The sequence below is a fragment of the Zonotrichia albicollis genome, chromosome 11 (assembly GCF_047830755.1).
Source record: "Zonotrichia albicollis isolate bZonAlb1 chromosome 11, bZonAlb1.hap1, whole genome shotgun sequence".
NCBI classification, from domain to species: Eukaryota; Metazoa; Chordata; class Aves; order Passeriformes; family Passerellidae; genus Zonotrichia; species Zonotrichia albicollis.
In genome coordinates, this window is record NC_133829.1 from 1,136,054 (window position 1) to 1,159,246 (window position 23,193).

The 23,193-nt window shown below is 47.4% G+C and overlaps 1 protein-coding gene across 1 annotated transcript in view; it reads right to left on the reverse strand.

The window, feature by feature from the left end:
• PIAS1 (protein inhibitor of activated STAT 1) overlaps positions 1–23,193 on the reverse strand; it is a 66,321-nt gene that overhangs the window by 11,853 nt on the left and 31,275 nt on the right. Inside the window, 5 exon segments of the mRNA XM_074549096.1 lie at positions 230–335; positions 4,445–4,579; positions 5,699–5,789; positions 6,101–6,148; positions 8,620–8,704. Coding sequence (XP_074405197.1) covers positions 230–335; positions 4,445–4,579; positions 5,699–5,789; positions 6,101–6,148; positions 8,620–8,704 — 465 coding nt within the window.

Genomic DNA, 23,193 nt, shown 5'->3' on the forward strand with positions numbered 1-23,193 from the left:
ATTTTTCCCCTCACAGTGTCAACAGGGTTCCTGGACTGGCTCCTAGTGCAAACAAAGGCTCTGAGTCTTTGAATTGGAGCTGAACACAAAGAACACCACTATCACATTCCCAAAGCCCAGAGGGCTGTAGGAAGTCCAAAGCTTGGTTAGCACAGTCCTAATTCCAAATCTCCCCTCACAAAAGTGAATTTTTTTTTCCTTTTTTTACAGAAGGCCAGCAGACACTTACTCAGGGCTCTGGAGTGATCCGGGTTCCGGATTCCCTTGGCCCGCAACCGCTGCAGGAGCACCGTGGAGGAGAGCTGCTTCACCAGGTACACTGCCATGGAATAGTTCTGGAAAACACCACAAATGGTCAGGGAAAACCCAAAAACATCAGAGAAAATACCAAAAACAGAGAAATCCCTGTCACATTTAACAGTTTGTTATGGGATTGCATGGAGGAGAGCTGCTTCACCAGGTACACTGCCATGGAATAGTTCTGGAAAACACCACAAATGGTCAGGGAAAACCCAAAAACATCAGGGAAAATAGCAAAAACAGAGAAATCCCTGTCTGCAGTACATAACAGTTTGTTATGGGATTGCATGGAGGAGAGCTGCTTCACCAGGTACACTGCCATGGAATAGTTCTGGAAAACACCACAAATGGTCAGGGAAAACCCAAAAACATCAGAGAAAATCCCAAAAGCATCAGGGACAATCCTGTCTGCAGCAATTAACAGTTTGTTACCGGATTGCAGGGCACCGTGGAGGAGAGCTGCTTCAAATTTTATATTGATAATTCTCAGTACACTTATATCAGTACACTGAATTTTATATGGACAATGTTCAGCATTATGCTTGTGTCAGTATATTTAAATATATTATATTTAATATATAAAATAAATATTTTATATTTATATTTTATAAATATAAATATATTTAATTTTATATGGATCATGTTCAGCACTGCACTGGTGTCACTGTATTTAATTTTATATTGATAATATTCAGCACTGCACTTGTGTCAGTGGTTTAATTTTACATGGACAATGTTCAGCACTGCACTTGTGTCAGTATATTTAATTTTACACAGACAATGTTCAGCACTGCACTGGTGTCAGTGCATTTAAGGAAAGCTGTCAGGTCAAATATGATCAGAAGTTTTTCTTTTTTTCAATAAAAGCCTATTTTGTTTTCAAAATAGGAAAAGGAGCAGCGATGCCTTTTCCCAAGATGCATCTCCTGCAATATCTGGAAGCACTGGCCATATTTTTCTTCTCTTCCTGCACTCAACTGTCCCTGAAATGTGAATTTCATCACCAAAGCAGCTCAGAGGCAGAGCCCAACTCAGGTGAACCTTCCCTCATGGAATGAACTCTTCCTGCCATGGAGCCCAAATTCCTGGGATTTCTGAAGCTCTCATTTCTCTTATAATCTCCAGAAAAATCAGGTTATAAATGTCTTTCTAAAAATGTGACTCAGCAGTAACACCTCTCATCCCCCAGAATGGAAAGGACCAAATCTCACATTAGGGTACATCAATTATTTTTTGATTTGAACATTGGCTAAACCTGGAGCTGCATTCATACAATTTAAATTGAAAAATAAAAGGCTTCCCTCAGCAAGTGCCACACGTTTCCACTTTAAAAAAATCCCTGCAATTGTGAATTGTGACATCTCCCATCCTTTATTTAGGATCTGAAGGCAGGCTCTCAGTGATATATCTCACCACAAAATCACACCAATTGGAGCAGCATCAGAAACACCACATTTTAAATATTTCATTCTCACAATGAACGCTTCTCACATCGTTAAAAACCACTACTGCCTTAACTTGTTTGTTTAATGCCTCAATTAGGAGAGGAGTTAGAAAAATGCTAATTAACGCTGTGAAATTATTTACCGACAGCTTGAATCTACAAAGGCAGGAACTTGCCCAAGGCATCTTGTGCAGAAGGCTCTTGAAACAGATTGTGTAAAAATCACACTGAGGGCTCCAGCAAAGGTAGGGAGCACAGTTGGGACCAGAACTGACTCTTGAGGGAAGGGGGAGAGGGAAACTCAGATTTTGTGCTACACAGGAACAGCCAAATATAAAATAATTCCTCACATTTCACTGTCAAAGTCTCAAAGAATCAAATCAGGAAAGGTTGTGTCTTAAAGAATCTATTTAGTGAGGACTGTGTTAAAGACTCAAATTAGGAAGGGTTGTGTCTTAAAGAATCTATTTAGTAAGGACTGTGTCTTAAGGAATCTGTTTAGGAAGGATTGTTCTTTATAGAATTGCAGGATGGTCTGGGTTGGAAAGGATCTTAAATCCCATCCCATCCCACCCAGGGACACCTCCCCTGTCCCAGGCTGCTCCAACCCTGTCCTACAATTCTGGATCTAATGCTTATTTATGCCACAAGTTCCCCAAAATGTTCTTTATAACTGATTAATCTGTGAAACCTGAAACCAGCCAGTTCCCAGGGGACTGACTCAAACTTGGGGCACTTCTTGTCCCTAAATCCTGAATTGTGAATCCTCAGAGCAGCATCTGGGACCCACCCACCTGCAGCTCAGCATGCAAACCCAAGCATGCTTCCTTCTGATACCTGCATTAGATATCTCATTAAATAAAAGAGGATTTTTTTTGGAGCAGAATCAGCCAGCCATCATCTGAATGGAGATTGTTTTCTGCTCCACAAGAAATCCACCCCGAAATCCCCACCCTGGTGTTTCAGAGCTGCCCATTCATTGTCCCTGACTGGAGTGTAAGCATTTTTCCACGCTGGGCTTTGCACGCTGACAAATTCTTGGCCAAAGTTTCACCTCAGGACAATTCTGGGCACTTCTAAAAACAGGCTGGGGGCAGTGGCAGCAGCACAGGGTGCCTCTGGAATGCCCACCCAGCAGCTTTGGTGCCAGCACTGACAGCAGCTCAGTAATTCATGGCTGATTTACTGCAGCCACTTTGTGCAGCACGTTCCAGATTTCATCAGCGATTTTCTGACACCGCTTGTGACCTCCTCCCCACAGCCACAAAAATGATTAAAAATGAGGTTTTCAATGTAGAGGATAAGGAGAGCAGCTGGGAGAAATGCAGAGAAGGCCAATGGGATCAGCTGGGCTGGGCTGTGTCCACACTCACAGCTCCAAAGGGCCGCTCGGGGCTCGATGGCACCCGCGCTCCTTGCAAGGCCAAGCCAAGCTTTGCCAAGTCCCGTAGTCAGGAAGAGCTTCAAAGTCTGAAGTTTGGCCAAATCAACAAACAAAAGGCTTAGAGGATGCCTTGATGTGGGATCTCAGCCCCTCAGGACTGAGGTGCCACCGAGAGCACCCTTGGGGGGCTCGGGAGTCCTGGAATGTTCCAGAAGTGTCTGGGGGCTGCACTTTGATCCCACACAGGAGACGACACCTGTATGAGGACAGGAGGGTTTCACCGGGGTGAATGGTGAAGGGATTGGTTAATTAGAGAGTGAGACACAGGGTTTAGGATTTCTGTACAGGGGGGTTTAGAGAAGTAAGATGGAGGAATTGGGGCATGTCCTGTCCTTCTTCTTCTTCTTCTTCTTCTTCTCCTCCATCTTCTGTGGTGATGGTGGCACTTTGGGATTGGTTATTACTGAAAGTGCACCAGACAATAAGAATAAAAAGGATTGGGGAAAAATGATAAATATTGTACACGTAACAATGGGTATAAAGATAGGTGACTGTCCGGAGGGCAGCACAGTGTGCTCATGGCTGGCTGCTGAGCAGAGCTCTGTCGGGCCGAGAGAAAATCTTTTAGATAAACAATTAATAAACATAAAGACCGAAAGAAGAACTGAAGCCTCTTCTCGTCCTTTGATACGCGGCTGCCCCAAGGCCACCCCGGGCCTTTCCAGGCCCTTCAAACAGCCGAAAACCCGACACCTTGATCTCTTTATCTGGCCCTCCCGGAGTCACAAAGATGAGGAGGGAGAGATCCCACCCCAAGGTGAGGGGGGATCTGAGGGAGCACATCCCCTGAGGGAATTCCAGCTGTGGCATTTCCTGAAAAATCCTTTCTTTAGGATCTTTTCTGCTGAGAAGCTGGGAGGCCTCAGGAACAAAATGCAAACAATGGTTATCTGCTGCTGTGGAATGCAACAGGTGGGTCTGGGATTGGTCTCATGTAGTTATTTCTAATTAATGGCCAATCACAGTCCGCTGGCTCGGACTCTTTGAGACACAAGCTTTTGTTATCATTCCTTCTTTTTCTGTTCTTAGCCAGCCTTCTGGTGAAATCCTTTTATTCTTTTAGCATAGTTTTAATATAATATAGATCACAAAATAATAAATCACCCTTGTGAAAGGTGGAGTCAGATCCTCAGCTCTTCCCTCCCCCAGACCCCTGTGGCACCACCACAGAGCAGCACACCCGTGGGCAGCCCAGCAAGGATTTTGTGCCCAGGATTATCCCTAAATCAGCCAGGAGAGACCCCAGGGGCACTCACCCTGCCAATCTCTGCAGTCCAGGACACCACAATGGTGTTGGGCACCGTGGTGGACAGGCGCACGAGTGAGGTAATGTTGATTGGTCGGCTGGGGCGCTTTGGTTCCACACCGTTTTTGGTTGGTGGCAGGTAGCCCTGAAAAGCAAAATTTCAGCTCTCAGATAAAAGAATCCCGCAGGGCTTTTTGCCTCCTGTCCCTCCCAATGCACCTGGAGCAGGCTCTGTGCTTAATTCAAAGAGAGAAGGATCAGACAATAAAATCTGGAGCGTTTTAGAAGCTCTTTCTCCTGATGGAAATTCAAAATCCTAACCCTGCCCACAGAAAATTAAAGGGAACTTTGCCACCTCTCCTGTCCCAGCAAAACTAAACAGAAACCCCCAAACTTTGGACCAGAGTTTCCAAAATTCAACCATTTTTCCTCTGTTCATTTTAGTATTACTACATTTAGGATCTTGAAAAGGGGTTTTTAACTTCCATATGAACTTCTAGATCTACTGGCTAAAACAAATCACTTGATCTGTTCTGTTCATTCCAATGCTCCAGAATGTGAGAACAAAGATTGGGGTAAATTTTCAGGCAGGTAATTCCTAATAGTGCACCCCAAAACGAGTACTAAAAGGAGATTTAATTCCTAATAGTGCACCCCAAAATGAGTACTAAAAACGAGATTTAATTCCCAATAGTGCACCCCAAAACGAGTACTAAAAGGAGATTTAATTCCTAATAGTGCACCCCAAAATGAGTACTAAAAGGAGATTTAATTCCTAATAGTGCATCCCAGAATGAGTACTAAAAAGGAGATTAAATTCCTAATAGTGCACCCCAAAATGAGTACTAAAAGGAGATTTAATTCCTAATAGTGCACCCCAAAATGAGTACTAAAAGGAGATTTAATTCCTAATAGTGCACCCCAAAATGAGTACTAAAAGGAGATTTAATTCCTAATAGTGCACCCCAAAATGAGTACTGAAAGGAGATTTAATTCCCAATAGTGCACCTCAAAATGAGTACTGAAAGGAGATTTAATTCCTAATAGTTCACCCCAAAACAAGTACTAAAAGGAGATTTAATTCCCAATAGTGCACCCCAAAATGAGTACTAAAAAGGAGATTTAATTCCCAATAGTGCACCCCAAAATGAGTACTACAAGGAGATTTAATTCCTAATAGTGCACCCCAAAATGAGTACTAAAAAGGAGATTTAATTCCTAATAGTGCACCCCAAAATGAGTACTAAAAGGAGATTTCACTTACTGGAAGGCTGCATGGTTTCCCATTGACTTTCACACACAGATTGGGTGGGAAGTGATCTTCTTGTGGACAACTGGTTTCTGATAAACAAAACCTAAAAAGCAAAGAGCTGCCATCACCTTTCACTTTTACAGTGATTTAAAGACCCTCTCTGCCCAGAAGGAACTGTATTTTCCACTGAGCTCTGAAATCCTGACAGATCTTGGAATATCCATGCTCAGAAAAACAAACCCTCCCTGCCCATGGATTTTCCAGCCCCAGGACATGGAATGGCCAAAGTGGAGTTACAGGAAGGATTTCACTGACAAGAAAACCAACCAGGATGAGGAAAATCAGCTTTTTTCCACCCAGCAATTCCCAACCTGCTGATAAATCCTAAAAACCAACAGGCAACAAAAGCCCTACCTTAGCTGGACCTGTACTGTGAAGTCACATTTGGTCCCAGAAATATCCCTGGAGACAAAAGAAAATGGATTAAAATTTCCTGCAGTTCACAAGATTCCTCAGTACTGCAATACAGATTCCTCAGGAGTTTGCTGGAAGTTCAATTTATGGAAAACACTTCATTTTTTACACAAAAAATGGAAAATTCACACTTTCAGGTGTGTATAATGCACACCAGACTTTGCTCCTGCTCAAACCACCACTCTCAAAAGAGGTTAAAAGGAAGAGTTTTTATTTTCTGAGGTAAATAAATAAATTTGTGTCTCAACTCTATTTTTGTGGGGGTTTTTGTTTGAGGTTTTTAGTTGTTTTTTGGTGTGGGGGTTTTTTTTGGTTGTTGTTGTTTTGGGGTTTTTGGGGGGTTTTCTTTGTTTGTCTGTTTTTTGGGTTTTTTTGTGGGGTTTTTTTTTTTGGTTGGTTGGTTTTGTTTTGGGTTTTTTTTCTGGATTTTGGGGGAGTTGTTTGTTTTGGGGTTTTTTTTGTTTTGTTTTGGTTTGTTTTTTTGTTTATGGGGAGGTTTTTTTGTTTGTTTTGTTTTGGGGGTTATGTGTTTTATGAGTTATTTTTGTGGGGGTTTTTTTAGCTTTTTTCGGTTTTTTTGTATATTAGAAAGAAAATTGTGATGGGCCACCATAAAGCCACAACTCTATAACAAATTACCAGAGAAACTGGTGGCAAGGAGGAGCTGCAGGAAGCAGAATTCTGGATTTGGGGTGGGTTATTTGGATTTCAGGGCTGCTGAGTGGGGCTATGGAAAGCTGGGGGGTTTAGGGTGGGTTATTTGGATTTCAGGGCTGGGTGGGGTTGGGGTGGGTTATCTGCATTTCAGGGCTGCTCAGTGGGGCTGTGGAAGGTTGGGTGGGTTTGGGGTGGGTTATCTGGATTTCAGGGCTGCTGAGTGGGGTTGGGGTGGGTTATTTGGATTTCAGGGCTGGGTGGGTTTGGGGTGGGTTATTTGGATTTCAGGGCTGCTCAGTGGGGCTATGGAAAAAGCTGGGTGGGTTATTTGGATTTCAGGGCTGGGTGGGTTTGGGGTGGGTTATTTGGATTTCAGGGCTGCTCAGTGGGGTTGGGGTGGGTTATTTGGATTTCAGGGCTGGGTGGGTTTGGGGTGGGTTATTTGGATTTCAGGGCTGCTCAGTGGGGTTGGGGTGGGTTATTTGGATTTCAGGGCTGCTGAGTGTGGCTATGGAAGGCTGGGGGGGTTTGGGGTGGGTTATTTGCATTTCAGGGCTGCTGAGTGGGGTTGGGGTGGGTTATTTGGATTTCAGTGCTGCTCAGTGGGGTTGGGGTGGGTTATCTGCATTTCAGGGCTGCTGGGGGGGTTTGGGGTGGGTTATTTGCATTTCAGGGCTGCTGAGTGGGGCTATGGAGGGCTGGGTGGGTTTGGGGTGGGTTATTTGGATTTCAGGGCTGAGTGGGGTTGGGGTGGGTTATTTGGATTTCAGGGCTGCTGGGTGGGTTTGGGGTGGGTTATTTGGATTTCAGGGCTGCTCAGTGGGGTTGGGGTGGGTTATCTGCATTTCAGGGCTGCTGAGTGGGGTTGGGGTGGGTTATTTGCATTTCAGGGCTGGATGGGTTTGGGGTGGGTTATTTGGATTTCAGGGCTGCTGAGTGGGTTTGGGGTGGGTTATTTGGATTTCAGGGCTGGGTGGGTTATTTGGATTTTAGGGCTGCTGAGTGGGGATGTGGAAAAAGCTGGGTGGGTTTGGGGTGGGTTATTTGGATTTCAGGGCTGCTGAGTGGGTTTGGGGTGGGTTATTTGGATTTCAGGGCTGGGTGGGTTATTTGGATTTTAGGGCTGCTGAGTGGGGATGTGGAAAAAGCTGGGTGGGTTTGGGGTGGGTTATTTGGATTTCAGGGCTGCTCAGTGGGGTTGGGGTGGGTTATTTGCATTTCAGGGCTGCTCAGTGGGGTTGGGGTGGGTTATTTGGATTTCAGGGCTGGGTGGGTTTGGGGTGGGTTATTTGCATTTCAGGGCTGCTGGGTGGGTTTGGGGTGGGTTATTTGGATTTCAGGGCTGCTCAGTGGGGTTGGGGTGGGTTATTTGGATTTCAGGGCTGCTCAGTGGGGTTGGGGTGGGTTATTTGGATTTCAGGGCTGGGTGGGTTTGGGGTGGGTTATTTGCATTTCAGGGCTGCTGGGTGGGTTTGGGGTGGGTTATTTGGATTTCAGGGCTGCTCAGTGGGGTTGGGGTGGGTTATTTGGATTTCAGGGCTGCTCAGTGGGGTTGGGGTGGGTTATTTGGATTTCAGGGCTGGGTGGGTTATTTGGATTTTAGGGCTGCTCAGTGGGTTTGGGGTGGGTTATTTGCATTTCAGGGCTGCTGAGCAGGGCTATGGAGGGCTGGGGGGGTTTGGGGTGGGTTATTTGGATTTCAGGGCTGCTCAGTGGGTTTGGGGTGGGTTATTTGGATTTCAGGGTTGCTCAGTGGGGTTGGGGTGGGTTATCTGCATTCAGGGCTGCTGGAGCCCACTCACATGGAGCTGCTGATCTGCTGCACTTGCTGCGGCGTCAGCGCGAAGGCAAAGCAGGTTTCTCGAAACCTCTGGCTGTTATCTGAGGCTGCAAGAGAGCAGAGAGCATCAAAAAGCAGCCAGGACAAGCAGGAAATGATTCCATCCAGTCAGAACACACTTTTTTTGTAAACTCCAGCAGCATCAGACACATCTGGCTCTGAAGAGCTTTTGAGGAAGTTGCCATTGGAAGGCTCCTGTAAATAAAAATACAATGAACAAACTTTATGTGCCTATAAAGCGCACATTAAAATGGGGCTGGAGATAACAGCAGAGCTGAGGCAAATCAAGGCTTTTTATCGCTGTAATTTCATGTCAAACGTGCTCTGATATAAATTAAAATACATCTGAGGATTTCTCATCCATCTCTTTTTTATTTCCCTCCACGCACCGGATCGGGCTCGGCCTGTCAGAGTTCACAGAGGGGCTGAACACAACACGTGGGACAGCTCACATTTCACTAGGATGCTTTTTGGACTTCCATGCACCAAACAGATCCAGAATCAGCCAAGAACTGGTGAGATCTGCAGCCCTAAAATCTGATTTTAAAGCCTTCCCACTCTGTGCCAGTCCAGAACCAAACAGTGCTCAGGAGTGAAATGCTCCTGCTGGAAACCAATGTTAAATATCCCTAAAATAGCAATATTTTTAGCTAAAACACAGCCCTTCCCAGGGCCACTGCAGCAATGAAAGAGGTTTTTAAATCATAAACTGAAAGAAAGCATCATCTCCCCAGAGAATGGTTCCACACACTCACCAACACACAGCCAATGAAAAGCTGCCTGCGAGTTGCACTTCAATCCCATTATTCTTCATGATTTTCTAAGTTCTGAATAAATTTGTAAGTTCTGAATCAATATTATATAATACAATTATTCTGAATAAATCAGTGTAATTATCAGTGCACTAAACACTGGATAAATTTCCCATTTTTTGGTTTACTATAATGCATTCTTGACTCATCCCTGAGTGACAGCTGAGTGAGTATTTCAGGGTGAGAATTGAGATTTTGTTCCAAGCAGCGTGTGGTGGGCTGGAACCAACAATAGCAAAGACACTGAGTGTAAATATTACAGCAGGGACCTCCCAAAATTCCATTTTTTTCTCTTTCCTGCATCACACAGCTCCAAAATCCTTCACTGATCCCATGATTTGCTGCTGTGCACGAGCAGGAACAGGGACATGAAGCTGCTGCTTGGAATCCTTGGGAAAGAATTAAGTTTTATAAATAACTCAGCTTCTGAAATGCATACATTTCCTGCATCCCATGTCTGCAGGAAACAGACACAATGTATACAATTAACAATGAAAATCTGCTTTCACATTTGCTCTTCCATAGAATCTGACACCTATTTTTAGCTATAAATGGCAAGATCACAATTACAAACTCTAATTAACAAAAGCTGAATTAGCCAAGCTCATGCACTGCACAGAAATGAGGGGATTCCAGTTGTTATTTCCTGCTTTTCCATGGCTTTTTCTGCTGGGTTGGTTTTTCTCCCAGGTATTATTTGCTTTAGCCTGGAAATTGTCAATTTTGGCTTTATTACAAAAGTTCAGGAAGGTTTTTGGGAACCTTTGTGTGAACTGCAGCACTTCACTAATTAAGAACTGCTGACTATTTAACTAATGCCACCTTCATTTAAAGCTCAATTATCCAGAGAAGCCAACCAGCAGCTACCAAAATTCCTTGGATTTCCCAAGTTTTCCCTTTCCCACCTTTTTGCAGTAGCTCTAATTTAGGGAATCCATCAGGGAAATGGGCAAAAAGGAGAAAACAAAGTTTGGACCAAAGGTCCTGAAATTCAATCCCTTTTCCTCTGCTCATGCTGGTAACAGATTTATTTTTACTAACAGTGATGTGAAAAGTGGGGTTTGAACTTCCATATTCACAGAATCACTGAGTTGTTAAGGTTGGAAAAGACCTCAAAATTCACCAGGTTCAACTCCTGACTGAAGAGCACCTTGGCAATTAAATCAAAATTGGATTTTGAGCCCTGCCACGGATGGTGATTCCACACTTCCCTGGGAAAGCTGTTCCAACCCTTATCCACTCTCCCAGGAAAGGAATATTTCCTAACATCCAACTGTTGTGTTGGTCAGATTAAAGCATTTCTGCTTTAATTTGGGAGAAAATGGGGAAGGAGATCCCTGAGTGCTGCCATGGGAGCTTCCCCTGCCCCAGCTCCCCTCAGGAGCTGTGCCAGGACACAAAACCTCAGAAAGGCCCTGCCTGAACCAAAACCTGAATTCAAAAAGGCCTCTGAGGTTTTTTTTGAGATTTGTGGGATTGTTTTGTGTTCTCAGTGTGTTTGTGCAGTCACTGCTGCAGCCTCAGAGAGCAGACTGGGAAAGGGAGTGACAGACAGGGGATGGGTTAAACTGGCCAGGAAATGGGCTTGGATGGGATTTGGGAAGGGATTCCTGCCTGGGACTGTGGGGAGGGGCTGGGATGGAATTCCCAGAGAAACTCCCTGGATCCCTGGAACATCCAAGGAACAAGGCTTGGAACAGCCTGGGATAGTGAAGAGTGTGGGGATGGGATGGGATTCATGGGATCAGATGGGATGGGATCAGATCCATGGGATGGGATGGGGAGCTATGGGATAAGATCCATGGGATAAGATGGGATGGGATCTATGGGATGGGGATGGGATGGGATCCATGGGATCCATAAGATGGGACAGAATCCATGGGATGGGATGGGATGGGATGGGATGGGATGGGATGGGATGGGATGGGATGGGATGGGATGGGATGGGATGGGATGGGATGGGATCCATGGGATGGGATCCATGGGATGGGATGGGATCCATGGGATGGGGATGGGATCCATGGGATGGGGATGGGATCCATGGGATGGGGATGGGATGGGATGGGATGGGATCCATGGGAGGGGATGGGATAGGGGTAGGATCCATGGGATCCATGAGATGGGACAGAATCCATGGGATGGGATGGGATGGGATGGGATGGGATGGGATGGGATGGGATGGGATGGGATGGGATGGGATGGGATCGGATCCAAGGAATGGGATAGGATGGGATGAGATCCATGGGATGGGGATGGGATGGGATCCAAGGAATGGGATGGGATCCATGGGATGGGGATGGGATAGGGGTAGGATCCATGAGATGGGACAGAATCCATGGGATGGGATGGGATGGGATGGGATCGGGATGGGATCCATGGGATCCATGGGATGGGATCCATGGGATGGGGGTGGGATTTCAGCTCCCCTCCAACCCAAACCCTCCTGGAATTTTGTACTCGCTGCCTGTGTCCCAGCGCCTGTGAGCAAACCCTGATCCCTGCTGGATCCCTGCTGGGTCCCTGCTGGATCCCTGCCGGATCCCTGCCGGATCCCTGCCGGATCCCTGCTCCCTGCTGGATCCCTGATCCCTGCTGGATCCCTGCTGGGTCCCTGCTGGATCCCTGCTGGATCCCTGCTGGATCCCTGATCCCTGCTGGATCCCTGCTGGATCCCTGCTGGATCCCTGATCCCTGCTGGATCCCTGCTGGATCCCTGATCCCTGCTGGATCCCTGATCCCTGCTGGATCCCTGCTGGATCCCTGCTGGATCCCTGCTGGATCCCTGATCCCTGCTGGATCCCTGCTGGATCCCTGCTGGATCCCTGCTGGATCCCCGATCCCTGCTGGATCCCTGCTGGATCCCCGATCCCTGGTCCCTGCTGGATCCCTGGTCCCTGCTGGATCCCTGCTGGATCCCCGATCCCTGGTCCCTGCTGGATCCCTGATCCCTGCTGGATCCCTGCTGGATCCCTGCTGGATCCCTGCTGGATCCCTGGTCCCTGCTGGATCCCTGCTGGATCCCTGCTGGATCCCTGGTCCCTGCCGGATCCCTGCCGGATCCCTGATCCCTGCCGGATCCCTGCTGGATCCCAGATCCCTGCTGGATCCCTGCTGGATCCCCGGTCCCAGAGCGCAGCCCTGCCTCCCCTCTCCCCGGCCCTCGCTGTGACTGCCAGGGCAGCAGGGCCAGACTGCACCAGGGAAGGCAAACAGAAGCTGCTCATTAGGCAGAGATGCTCCAAAAGGCAATCAAAACATTTCCAAACTGCAGCCAGAGGGAGCAGAGCGGGCACGGGAGCTCCCTGGAACCACAGCTCGGCCATGGTCGGGCTCCTCAGCCCCTCCCAGGACACTGCTCTGCCCTGGATGTGCAGCTGCCTCTAAAAAAGAGACAAAATCTGATTTTTCTGGGTGGTTTTCTCTCATCTTCTCCCTGATCACCTTTCTATGCCCACATCCAGCCCGTTCCAGATCTGCTTACCCCACAAACAATGCGTGAAGATCCCACCAAACCACATTAAACACCGAGCAGCTGCTCCCCTAAAATCCAAATTTCTGTGGTTGTCTCTGCCTCCAACTCCTCTGTTCCCAAAGATCTGAGACTCTCCCAAGCAGGAACATTGGGAATTTGGAATTTCAGGGTGCAGAAAAGCTGACAGATTTCTGTTAATTCATCTGCTGTGTTTAAAACACCAAACAGATCCTGGCACATAATTTACTTTTAGAAGTTCTGGAGAATGACTAAACTAGAAAAATATAGTTTTAGACCAAAAAAAAAAAAAAATCATTCTGATGGCTACAAACACAACTGTGCCCTGCAAACAACAATTATTATTTAACAAAAGAAAGGTAAAAATAGATCTGCAATTGAAAACCAAGAGGATGGAAATAGAATTTATAATCCAATAAGGCTGGAATCAAGCCAGGACAAGAGAGTTAATGTGGACATTCTTCAGAAAGATGCCAGGAATGTTTCTGGGGGGTTGGGTTCGTTGTTTCTTATCCAGAACTATAATTTATTAAATATCAAAATATTTTCTTTTGTACTGTGAATGCAACAAGAGTTTGGAAAAGTCAAAATGCCTAAAAAAGTTGCAGAGTTTCTTCTCCCAAACTTTTCTTTTCCTAATTTCACCGACATTTCCTGCATTATTCCAGGCTTACCTCACTCCAGGAATGATCCAGATTGGTACAGATTAACTGAGGGCCAAAAATGATACCTTGCTGGTTGTGGATTTCCTTAAAACACTGAGATAAAAAGTTCCCAAAATCTGAGGGAAAACTGTTTTAATGCATGGTATTCAGAGGATCAAACCACTTAAAATTGTATAGGAATATAAATATAACTAAAATATAACTAAAATATAAATATAAATATAAATATAAATATAAATATAAATATAAATATAAATATAAATATAATATAATATAAATATAAATATAAATATAAATATAAATATAAATATAAATATAAATATAAATATAAATATAAATATAAATAGCCACTCTATATGTGTATATATAAAAATATACATGTATATCCACCGATCACCTATTTAATAAATAAAAATGGCACACAAAAGCCATTTTCTACCAATTCTGCTCTTTATTTTGGAAAACCCCTCCAGCACCAGTGTGAAAAAAGAACCCAGCTTGAGTGGCTGCATTTTCTACAGCTCTAAAAATATTCTGTTCCACCTCACCAGTACCCAGGGCTAAAAATAGCCACACAATCTTTCTGCAGTAAAATCCCTCTTGCTGTCTTGAGCAAAAACCACTCTGAATTCCCACTCAGGCACAGACGCCTTCCAATCCTTCAGGAATTTTTTGGGATTGTGGAGTTGTGGTGCTGATGCTTCCTAAGCACCCTGAACTGAGGTTCATCTTCCCACCAGCATCACCAATTATTAAATACTGAAGGGAATATGTTAGAGAAAGGCTTGCACTAAAATTAAACTGCACTTTACATGAGAATTATCTAAGATATCATTACATGGGCCCATTCCCAATGATTCCCAATAATTGTGTTTATTTCCTAAGGCAAAAAGAGCTGTAAGGAAGAGGATGAGGAGCAGAGGAAACTTTTGCTGCATGCTGGAAGAAAAACAAGAGATGCCCAATTGGTTAGTCACTAATTAATGGGCTGGATTAGCTGAATTTGTCCAAATATTACCCAGAAATGTGGAATTTCCTGGGGCTTCCATAACTCCTCATGGAATTTGCAGGTTCCTCTCGTGCCCAGGGAAGGAGGGAAGCTGGGCTGGGGTTTGGGATGGGAATCAGGACAGGATTTTCCCCCAGGGCTGGGGGGACTGGGACAGCTCCCCAGGGAATGGGCACATTCCCAACAACTGCAGGGATATTGGGATGCTCAGGGGGATTTTGGGGTGTCTGTTCCCAGCTCAGGGATGCACGGGGGGATTTTGGGGTGTCTGTTCCCAGCTCAGGGATGCACAGGGGGATTTTGGGGTGTCTGCTCCCAGCTCAGGGATGCTCTCAGGGATGCACAGGGGGGATTTTGGGGTGTCTGCTCCCAGCTCAGGGATGCACAGGGGGATTTTGGGGTGTCTGCTCCCAGCTCAGGGATGCTCTCAGGGATGCACAGGGGGGATTTTGGGGTGTCTGCTCCCAGCTCAGGGATGCACAGGGGGGATTTTGGGGTGTCTGCTCCCAGCTCAGGACATTCCCCAGTTCTTGTTTTCCCTCCCCAGACAGGTGAGGTGCCTCATTTTGCTTTTCCTTTAAACAACACAAGGCATTTTATCAATTTATGTCCAACCCTCTGTCAAACACCACTGCTGAAAATTTCACCTCCACCTCCCAACCAGACCAAAACTGTGCTCAGATGGGAACACAGCAGAATTCAGAGAGGTTTGAGTGCAAAGCCTGCTGCAGGGCAGGAAGGCCAGGACACCCCAGACATGGATATTCCCCAGCTGCCCCTGGAGCAGCAGCCAAGGCTGGGCTGGAGCTGTGGGGAAGCTCAATCCAAGGGGATTTGGGAGAGGAAAACCCACCTTGATGGGGGAGCTCATCTTGGTGCCTTGGGCTGAGCTGGAGCAGAGCTCCAGAACAAAGCAGGGATTCATTCCCAGCATCTCCTCCATGGCTGCACCTTGGGCAGCACCAGAGCCCAGCCAGGGCTGCACCCAAGATGAACCAAAATGGCCCCAAAATGCACGAGGGGCACGGGCTCTGTCCCTGGGATCAGCTCTGCTCCATTTGCACCTTGCAGTTCATTGTTCCATCCCAGCTTCAGCCCAGGCAGTCCCACCCTGCTTGTTTTTCTCTCTGCAGCCCACGGGGTTTGTGCTCTGGGCTGAGATTTGGGGCATTTGTGCTTGGTGCCAGCTGGGGCAGGGATTGTTTTGTGTCCCTGCTCTGTGCACAGAGCTCAGCATCCCTCATGTGAACCCAGACCCACACACTAAAGCAGCACAGAATGGGAAAAATAGAAAATCCAAACCTGAGGCATCAATCTCAGGATGGCCTTTAAAGCCACCCCAAATTCTGGAGTTTCCCAGTAACCCAGTGTTTATTTACACACCAACACTCCCTGCCCCTCAGCCCCCAGCTCTGGAATCTTCTGGAAGCAGCAGCACTTCCAGCCCACACCCCCCACCCCTGCATTTCCTGCTGCATTAAATGCAGCTGGAGCGAGCAGGATGGGGCTGGGAGCAGCCAGACCCTCTCAGCCATCACTAAATCCAGCCCAGTCATGCCAAACAGGGCTCTGCACCCCACAATCCCATACCTGACACCCCTCAGCCATCACTAAATCCAGCCCAGCCCATGCCAAGCAGGGCTCTGCACCCCACAATCCAACACCCAACACCCCTCAGCCATCACTAAATCCATCCCAGTCATCCCAAACAGGGCTCTGCACCCCACAATCCAACACCCAACACCCCTCAGCCATCACCAAATCCATCCAGCCCGTGCTAAGCAGGGCTCTGCACCCCAATATCCAACACCCAACACCCCTCAGCCATGCATCTCACTAAATCCATCCCAGTCATGCCAAACAGGGCTCTGCACCCCAAAATCCAACACCTGGCATCCCTCAGCCATGCCTCTCACTAAATCCATCCCAGTCATGCCAAACAGGGCTCTGCACCCCAATATCCAACACCTGACACCCCTCAGCCATCACTAAATCCAGCCCAGCCCATGCCAAACAGGGCTCTGCACCCCACAATCCCACACCTGACATCCCTCAGCCATCACTAAATCCATCCCAGCCCATGCCAAACAGGGCTCTGCACCCCACAATCCAATACCCGACACCCCTCAGCCATGCATCTCACCAAATCCAGCCCAGCCCATGCCAAAGCAGGGCTCTGCACCCCACAATCCCACACCCGACACCCCTCAGCCATGTCCTACACAGGCTGTGGGATCCAGCAGATCTGAGCTCCAGAGCCAAGAGAAATCCCCAATTCCTGCTGCTTTCTGTCCCACCTTGGCCATCTGCTCCATTCCAATTATCACAACGGCTGCTGCACCCCTGACCTCTCCAAACCCTTCAAAACCCCTTGAGGGGAAGCATTTTAGTGAACACCCAAATCCTTCCTGCCCTTCTGGCACCCCCACAGTGACACCCTGAGCCAAGCAAAGCGCCAGGGCCAAGCTGCCCACCTGGGAGCAGGGCACAAACTGAGCCTGGCTCTGGCCAGCTGCTGCACCCATCCCCTCACATCCATCTTAAATTCTGTCCAACTCACAGTTAATCCTCAGGAGGAACAGGCAGAGCCACCCTGGGGGTGGGAAAGGAAGGGAGTGAAGAGATGTGAAGGAGCTGATTTGAAATTGTGCCTAAAGATATATATGAAAATAGCCTGGAAATACTCCAAGGGCTACAATTAATCCATAAATATTATGGATTTTATAACTCTTTCTGATATGTTGTATAAACAGAAGACTGAAGAGATCAGCTGGAAGTTATGTGCAGTTGGACAGACATTTATGTGGGATTATTCATTCTTTAAATCACTCATGGGGTGGAGCATTCCTGAAGGCCTGCAGGAAGATCAGGCCCTGGATCTCACCTGACCCAGCATTTTCCAGAGGGAAGGAACACCACAGGATCCTCCTTGCTCAAATCCAGCCCCTTGATTCCTTCAGACACCTGAATTCCATCCCACAACTCCAATGCTGCTTTCAGCTTCCATATTTTAACTTTTATTGCTAAAAGCACCAAAGGAGCAGCACAAAGCCAGCACTGCCACATCCCTGCTCTGAAGAAGTTTTTCTCTCAACAAGAAAAGCTTTTTCCTCGGGCACAAGATGGGATTGCTGAGCCAGGGAGATGGGGTTTGTCCCTTGTTTGTCCTAACTCAGGATATTTTACATTCTCTGTGATTCCCAGCTCCATTCCAGCCATGTCTGGAAATATCCATGCCCTGTCAGGGCCTGGAAACTGTGGACATCCATGTCCAAAAAAAGTCCTTTAGAGGGCCTGGAAACTTTGTCAGGGCCTGGAATCTTGGACATCCATGTCCTGGAACCTTGGGGACATCCATGTCCTGCAATCTTGGACATCCATGTCCAAGAATCCTGGAACATCCATGTCCTGGAATCCTGGGACATCCATGTCCTGCAATCTTGGGGACATCCATGTCCTGGAATCTTGGACATCCATGTCCTGGAATCCTGGGACATCCATGTCCTGGAATCCTGGGACATCCATGTCCTGGAATCTTGGAACATCCATGTCCTGGAATCCTGGGACATCCATGTCCTGGAATCTTGGACATCCATGTCCTGCAATCTTGGACATCCATGTCCTGCAATCTTGGACATCCATGTCCTGGAATCCTGGGACATCCATGTCCTGGAACATCCATGTCCTGGAATCCTGGGACATCCATGTCCTGGAACATCCATGTCCTGGAATCCTGGGACATCCATGTCCTGGAATCCTGGGACATCCATGTCCTGGAACATCCATGTCCTGGAATCCTGGGACATCCATGTCCTGGAATCCTGGGACATCCATGTCCTGGAACCTTGGACATCCATGTCCTGCAATCTTGGACATCCATGTCCTGGAACATCCATGTCCTGGAATCTTGGACATCCATGTCCTGGAACATCCATGTCCTGGAACCTTGGACATCCATGTCCTGGAACATCCATGTCCTGGAACCTCACTGCCCTCAGCTCCACACACAAGGAGATTGAGCAATCAGCTGAAGAAAACCTGAATAAACCCTTTTTTTAGGAGTTACCCATTTGCTTAAAGCTCTCTCTCAACTGTGGAAAGCTCAAGCTGGGGCCCAGCACATGCAAACCCAACTAAAGAACCCCAAAAGTGCTGTAATTCCAGTCAGCCCCAGCACAGAGCCAATATTTCACCCCGTTCTTGCACAGTTCAAAGCTGCAGGGCCGGAAGTCAGAGAACTCAAAGCTGAGTTGAGAATTTAGTGTTTTGTTGAACTTCCTCCCACAAAGTACATTTCAAAAAAATAATAAACACAGCAGACAGTAAAAGCGTGACTTTCATATAAACCATAATAGCAATTGCACAGAGCACGAGATCAGCTCGCTGATAGAGAAAAAGGAGAAATTCTTGCCAAACAAAACTTTGGTGGGTTCCAGCCCGGCTCTCTCGTGCACTGAACTGTTGAATTGTTCAATGGCTGCACCCTGAACCACAGGCACCCTCAAGATTTCAGGCAGCTCAGCTGCAAGGCCTGGCTGCGGCTCTGATTGCCCACAGGAAAACCCAGGGCAAGTGCAAGGCACAAAGGCAGGGTGGGAACCAGCCCTGAGGGGGAAACGGTGCTGCCTGCAGAAATCCTGCCAGCAGAGCACACAACTGCAGGAATTAACCCCAGCCCTCCATCCAGAGTGCTTTAATGGGGGCTCTGACAGAGCTGGAATTCTGCTGCCTCTCAGGGATAATCACTGATCTGTGCCTCTTCCTTCCAGGAGGCTGCAGGTAAAAATTCTCCTTTTTCTGGCTCAGCTCCAACTGCCAGCGCTGTGTTTGTATCACTGAGAGATGGAGCACAGCAAATAAACTGCACGAGGATGATCCTTGTGCCATTCGGACTGATTTTAAACAGGAGGAGAGCTCACAGCCTCTTTAATCCTTTCAATTGGAAAAGAAAAAAATAAAACAGCTTCATTTCCCTTACAGGTAAGTAAAGACCCCTAAGCTAGTTAAAATGTTTTTTGGAACAACTACACAGCTCCAGCAATTAGGAATGACATTTGCTGGAACAAGAGGCATTTTTAAGATGGTGCTTAACTATCTCATGTCCCTTCCACAATAATCTGGCAATTTCTGGGCCCTGCTACTCACAGCAAACACATTTCAGCGCACAAAAGAGATCTTATCTGTGTGTTAGGAGTTACTTTTAGAAAATGTGCTTAAAAAACAACCAATTAGCAATGTCTGTGCTCTGGGGGCTGGAAATGGGGGAATTAAGGGAGAGCTGCAGCTTCACTTGACAAACAACCTCAATTCTCCTCTTTAGATCCTATTAGGAGAACAACAGAGAAGCACAGGAATAAGGCAAACATTCCATCAGAGCCAGAGTGGGCAGCTTTTTCCTCCGAGCACAAAAAATCCTCATTAAAAAATTAAAAATCCCTGAAAATGGTGGCTAAGCACCGATTTCAGAACGAGGAGCTCTCCTGGCTGGCTGGGACACAAACCCATCCCATCCCCATGCTCTCTGCACTTGGCAGCCAGGGTGACTAATAAATGTGGATCAAATTCAACAGCTCCACTGCAAAGGAACAAATGGCTCTTTGTCTGGCCAGGGAGCACTCGTGGCACCCAGGGCCTGGGCTGGGGACAAGGTGAGGACCAAAGGCTGCACCCTGGGCCTGGAGGGCTTCTCCAGCCTCAGGGATCCAGCCCAGAACCCCAGGGATGGAGAAATCCCTGCATCCCATGAAGCCAGCCCAGCACATCCCTCTGAATGCCAGGCTGGAGCTGCAGTCAAATATAAGAATTTCTATTTAAATAGAAGAATTTCTGTTTCCTCCCTTTGTTCCTGACGGTACCAATAAGAGTTAGCAGATTTCATTTCCTTATCTGTTCCTCGCATTAGCTGTGTGCCACCCACCCACATAAAATATTTGGGTACAGAATGCCTGCTCAAGTGCCCTGCTGGGCACCTCCCTGCCCCGAGGCTCGCTCAGATCATTGCTTTTTCAACCACCATCACCTCTCCAAGGGACAGAAACTGGAGCAAACCTTCCCAGCTGTGCCACCTGCCCTTGGGAACGAGCAGGGGCAATCCCAGCACGCCGGGATGTGCTTTGCCCACTTTTTGTCATTTCAGGAGGGTGTGAAGTTTGAATTACACAAATTCTCTCTCTCACACGCATTTTCTTTCCCTTCTGTTCCAAGCAGGCAGAGAATCCTTCCAAACCCCACACTGGGTCATCAGTTCATCCTTGTGGGGGAGGGAAGCAGAGTCAATTCAAAAGTCCTTTATCCCCATCCCATGAGTAATCTGATGGGAAAAAGCAGGCAGGAGATGCTGAAACACGGGCTCCATTCCAAGCTCTGAGTGGCTGCAGGAATATCTGCCAGTGCAAAACAAACCAGGGAACCCACACACGGGACACTTGAGGAAACCCACACAGAAGGGTGCCCAGACCATCTGGGGCAAACCTTCCACAAACCATCTCACATTTTGTAGCCAAAGCATCAGAAAATGCAGAAATGGAGAAAATGAATGTGAGTGATGAGGCTGGGGAGGGCTGGGATGGATTCCCAGAGGAGCTGGGGCTGCCCTGGATCCCTGCAGTGCCCAGGGCTTTAAGGTCCTCTCCAACCCAAACCATTCCAGAATTTTCTGATGGATACCAAAGCTCAACCCCAAACTCTCAACTGAAAGGCTTTTTAATAGGGTTCCTTCAGACAAACAGAAAACAAGCCCCAAATATTCCTGAAGTTACCACAAAGGACAGGGATTGCTTCCAAAGGTATCTGCTTGGAATTGCACTTTCATTTTCTTACCCTGACTCTCCTCTAAGGGGAGAAATATCCCATTGACCATCAGCTCCTGAGGCCTGGGACCGGGCAGGGAGTGAATGATGGTCCCAGGATTTGGGGTGAATGGTGATCCCAGGATTTGGGGTGAACGATGGTCCCAGGATTTGGGGTGAATGCAGATCCCTGCATTTGGGGTGAATGATGATCCCAGGATTTGGGGTGAACGACGATCCCTGCATTTGGGGTGAATGGTGGTCCCAGGATTTGGGGTGAATGGTGGTCCCAGGATTTGGGGTGAATGATGATCCCTGTGTTTGGGGTGAATGGTGATCCCAGGATTTGGGGTGAACGACGATCCCTGCATTTGGGGTGAATGATGATCCCTGCATTTGGGGTGAATGCAGATCCCTGCATTTGGGGGGAATGATGGTCCCAGGATTTGGGGGGAATGATGATCCCTGCATTTGGGGTGAATGATGATCCCTGCATTTGGGGTGAATGATGATCCCTGCATTTGGGGTGAACGATGATCCCTGCATTTGGGGTGAACGATGATCCCTGCATTTGGGGTGAATGCAATCCCTGCATTTGGGGTGAATGATGATCCCTGCATTTGGGGTGAACGATGATCCCTGCATTTGGAGTGAATGCAATCCCTGCATTTGGGGTGAATGGTGATCCCTGCATTTGGGGTGAATGGTGATCCCTGCATTTGGGGTGAATGATGATCCCAGGATTTGGGGTGAATGCAGATCCCTGCATTTGGGGTGAATGGTGGTCCCAGGATTTGGGGTGAATGCAGATCCCAGGATTTGGGGGGAATGACGATCCCAGGATTTGGGGTGAATGCAGATCCCTGCATTTGGGGTGAATGCAGATCCCAGGATTTGGGGTGAATGATGGTCCCAGGATTTGGGGTGAATGCAGATCCTGCATTTGGGGTGAATGATGGCCCCAGGATTTGGGGTGAATGCAGATCCCAGGATTTGGGGTGAATGATGATCCCAGGATTTGGGGTGAACGATGATCCCAGGATTTGGGGTGAATGCAGATCTCAGGATTTGGGGTGAATGATGATCCCTGCATTCGGGATGAATGATGATCCCTGCATTTGGAGTGAATGCTGATCCCTGCATCTGGGGTGCTCTGTCCCACTCAGAGCTGACAGCAAAGGGCTCTTCCCACGTCCAGGAATAAATAAATAAATAACTAAATAAATAAATGCACGCCATCACTCCTGCCCTGGAATGCCTTGTGGAAATTCCAGCCTTTTCCTGAAGTATTTCTGCTGTAAAATGATGAGACACATACTGAGCACCTCATTAGCTCCCAGCACCAGCACTGCCTGGAATGGTTATTCAGCAATTAGGGCTCAGATTAAAGCTAAACAGATACAGTGCACCTCTGCAAAGAACACCTGAACCACAAGATCAAATCACCAAAATCTCTCCGCTTTTCCCTCCATTACAGCAGCTAAAGCAAAAAAAAAAAAAAAAAAAGCAAAATTCTGTGCCAGATCCTTCAGAAATGCACACACCAGGCCTCCCACATCCCCCAGCCCTCCAGACTGGCGCTGGAAAGTACCTGCTCAGCTTTGTTTACAAGGGATTTCTTCTGCAAAGGGCTTTTTCTTCGCACTCACCCACCCTCTCTCCCCAGATCTCCTCTCACCAATCTGCTCCTCCTACCAGCAGGGAATCTTTGCTGGGCTTTCAAGCCAGCACAAGGTTCCACCACACAGAAATCACCAGCCCTGGTGCGTTTA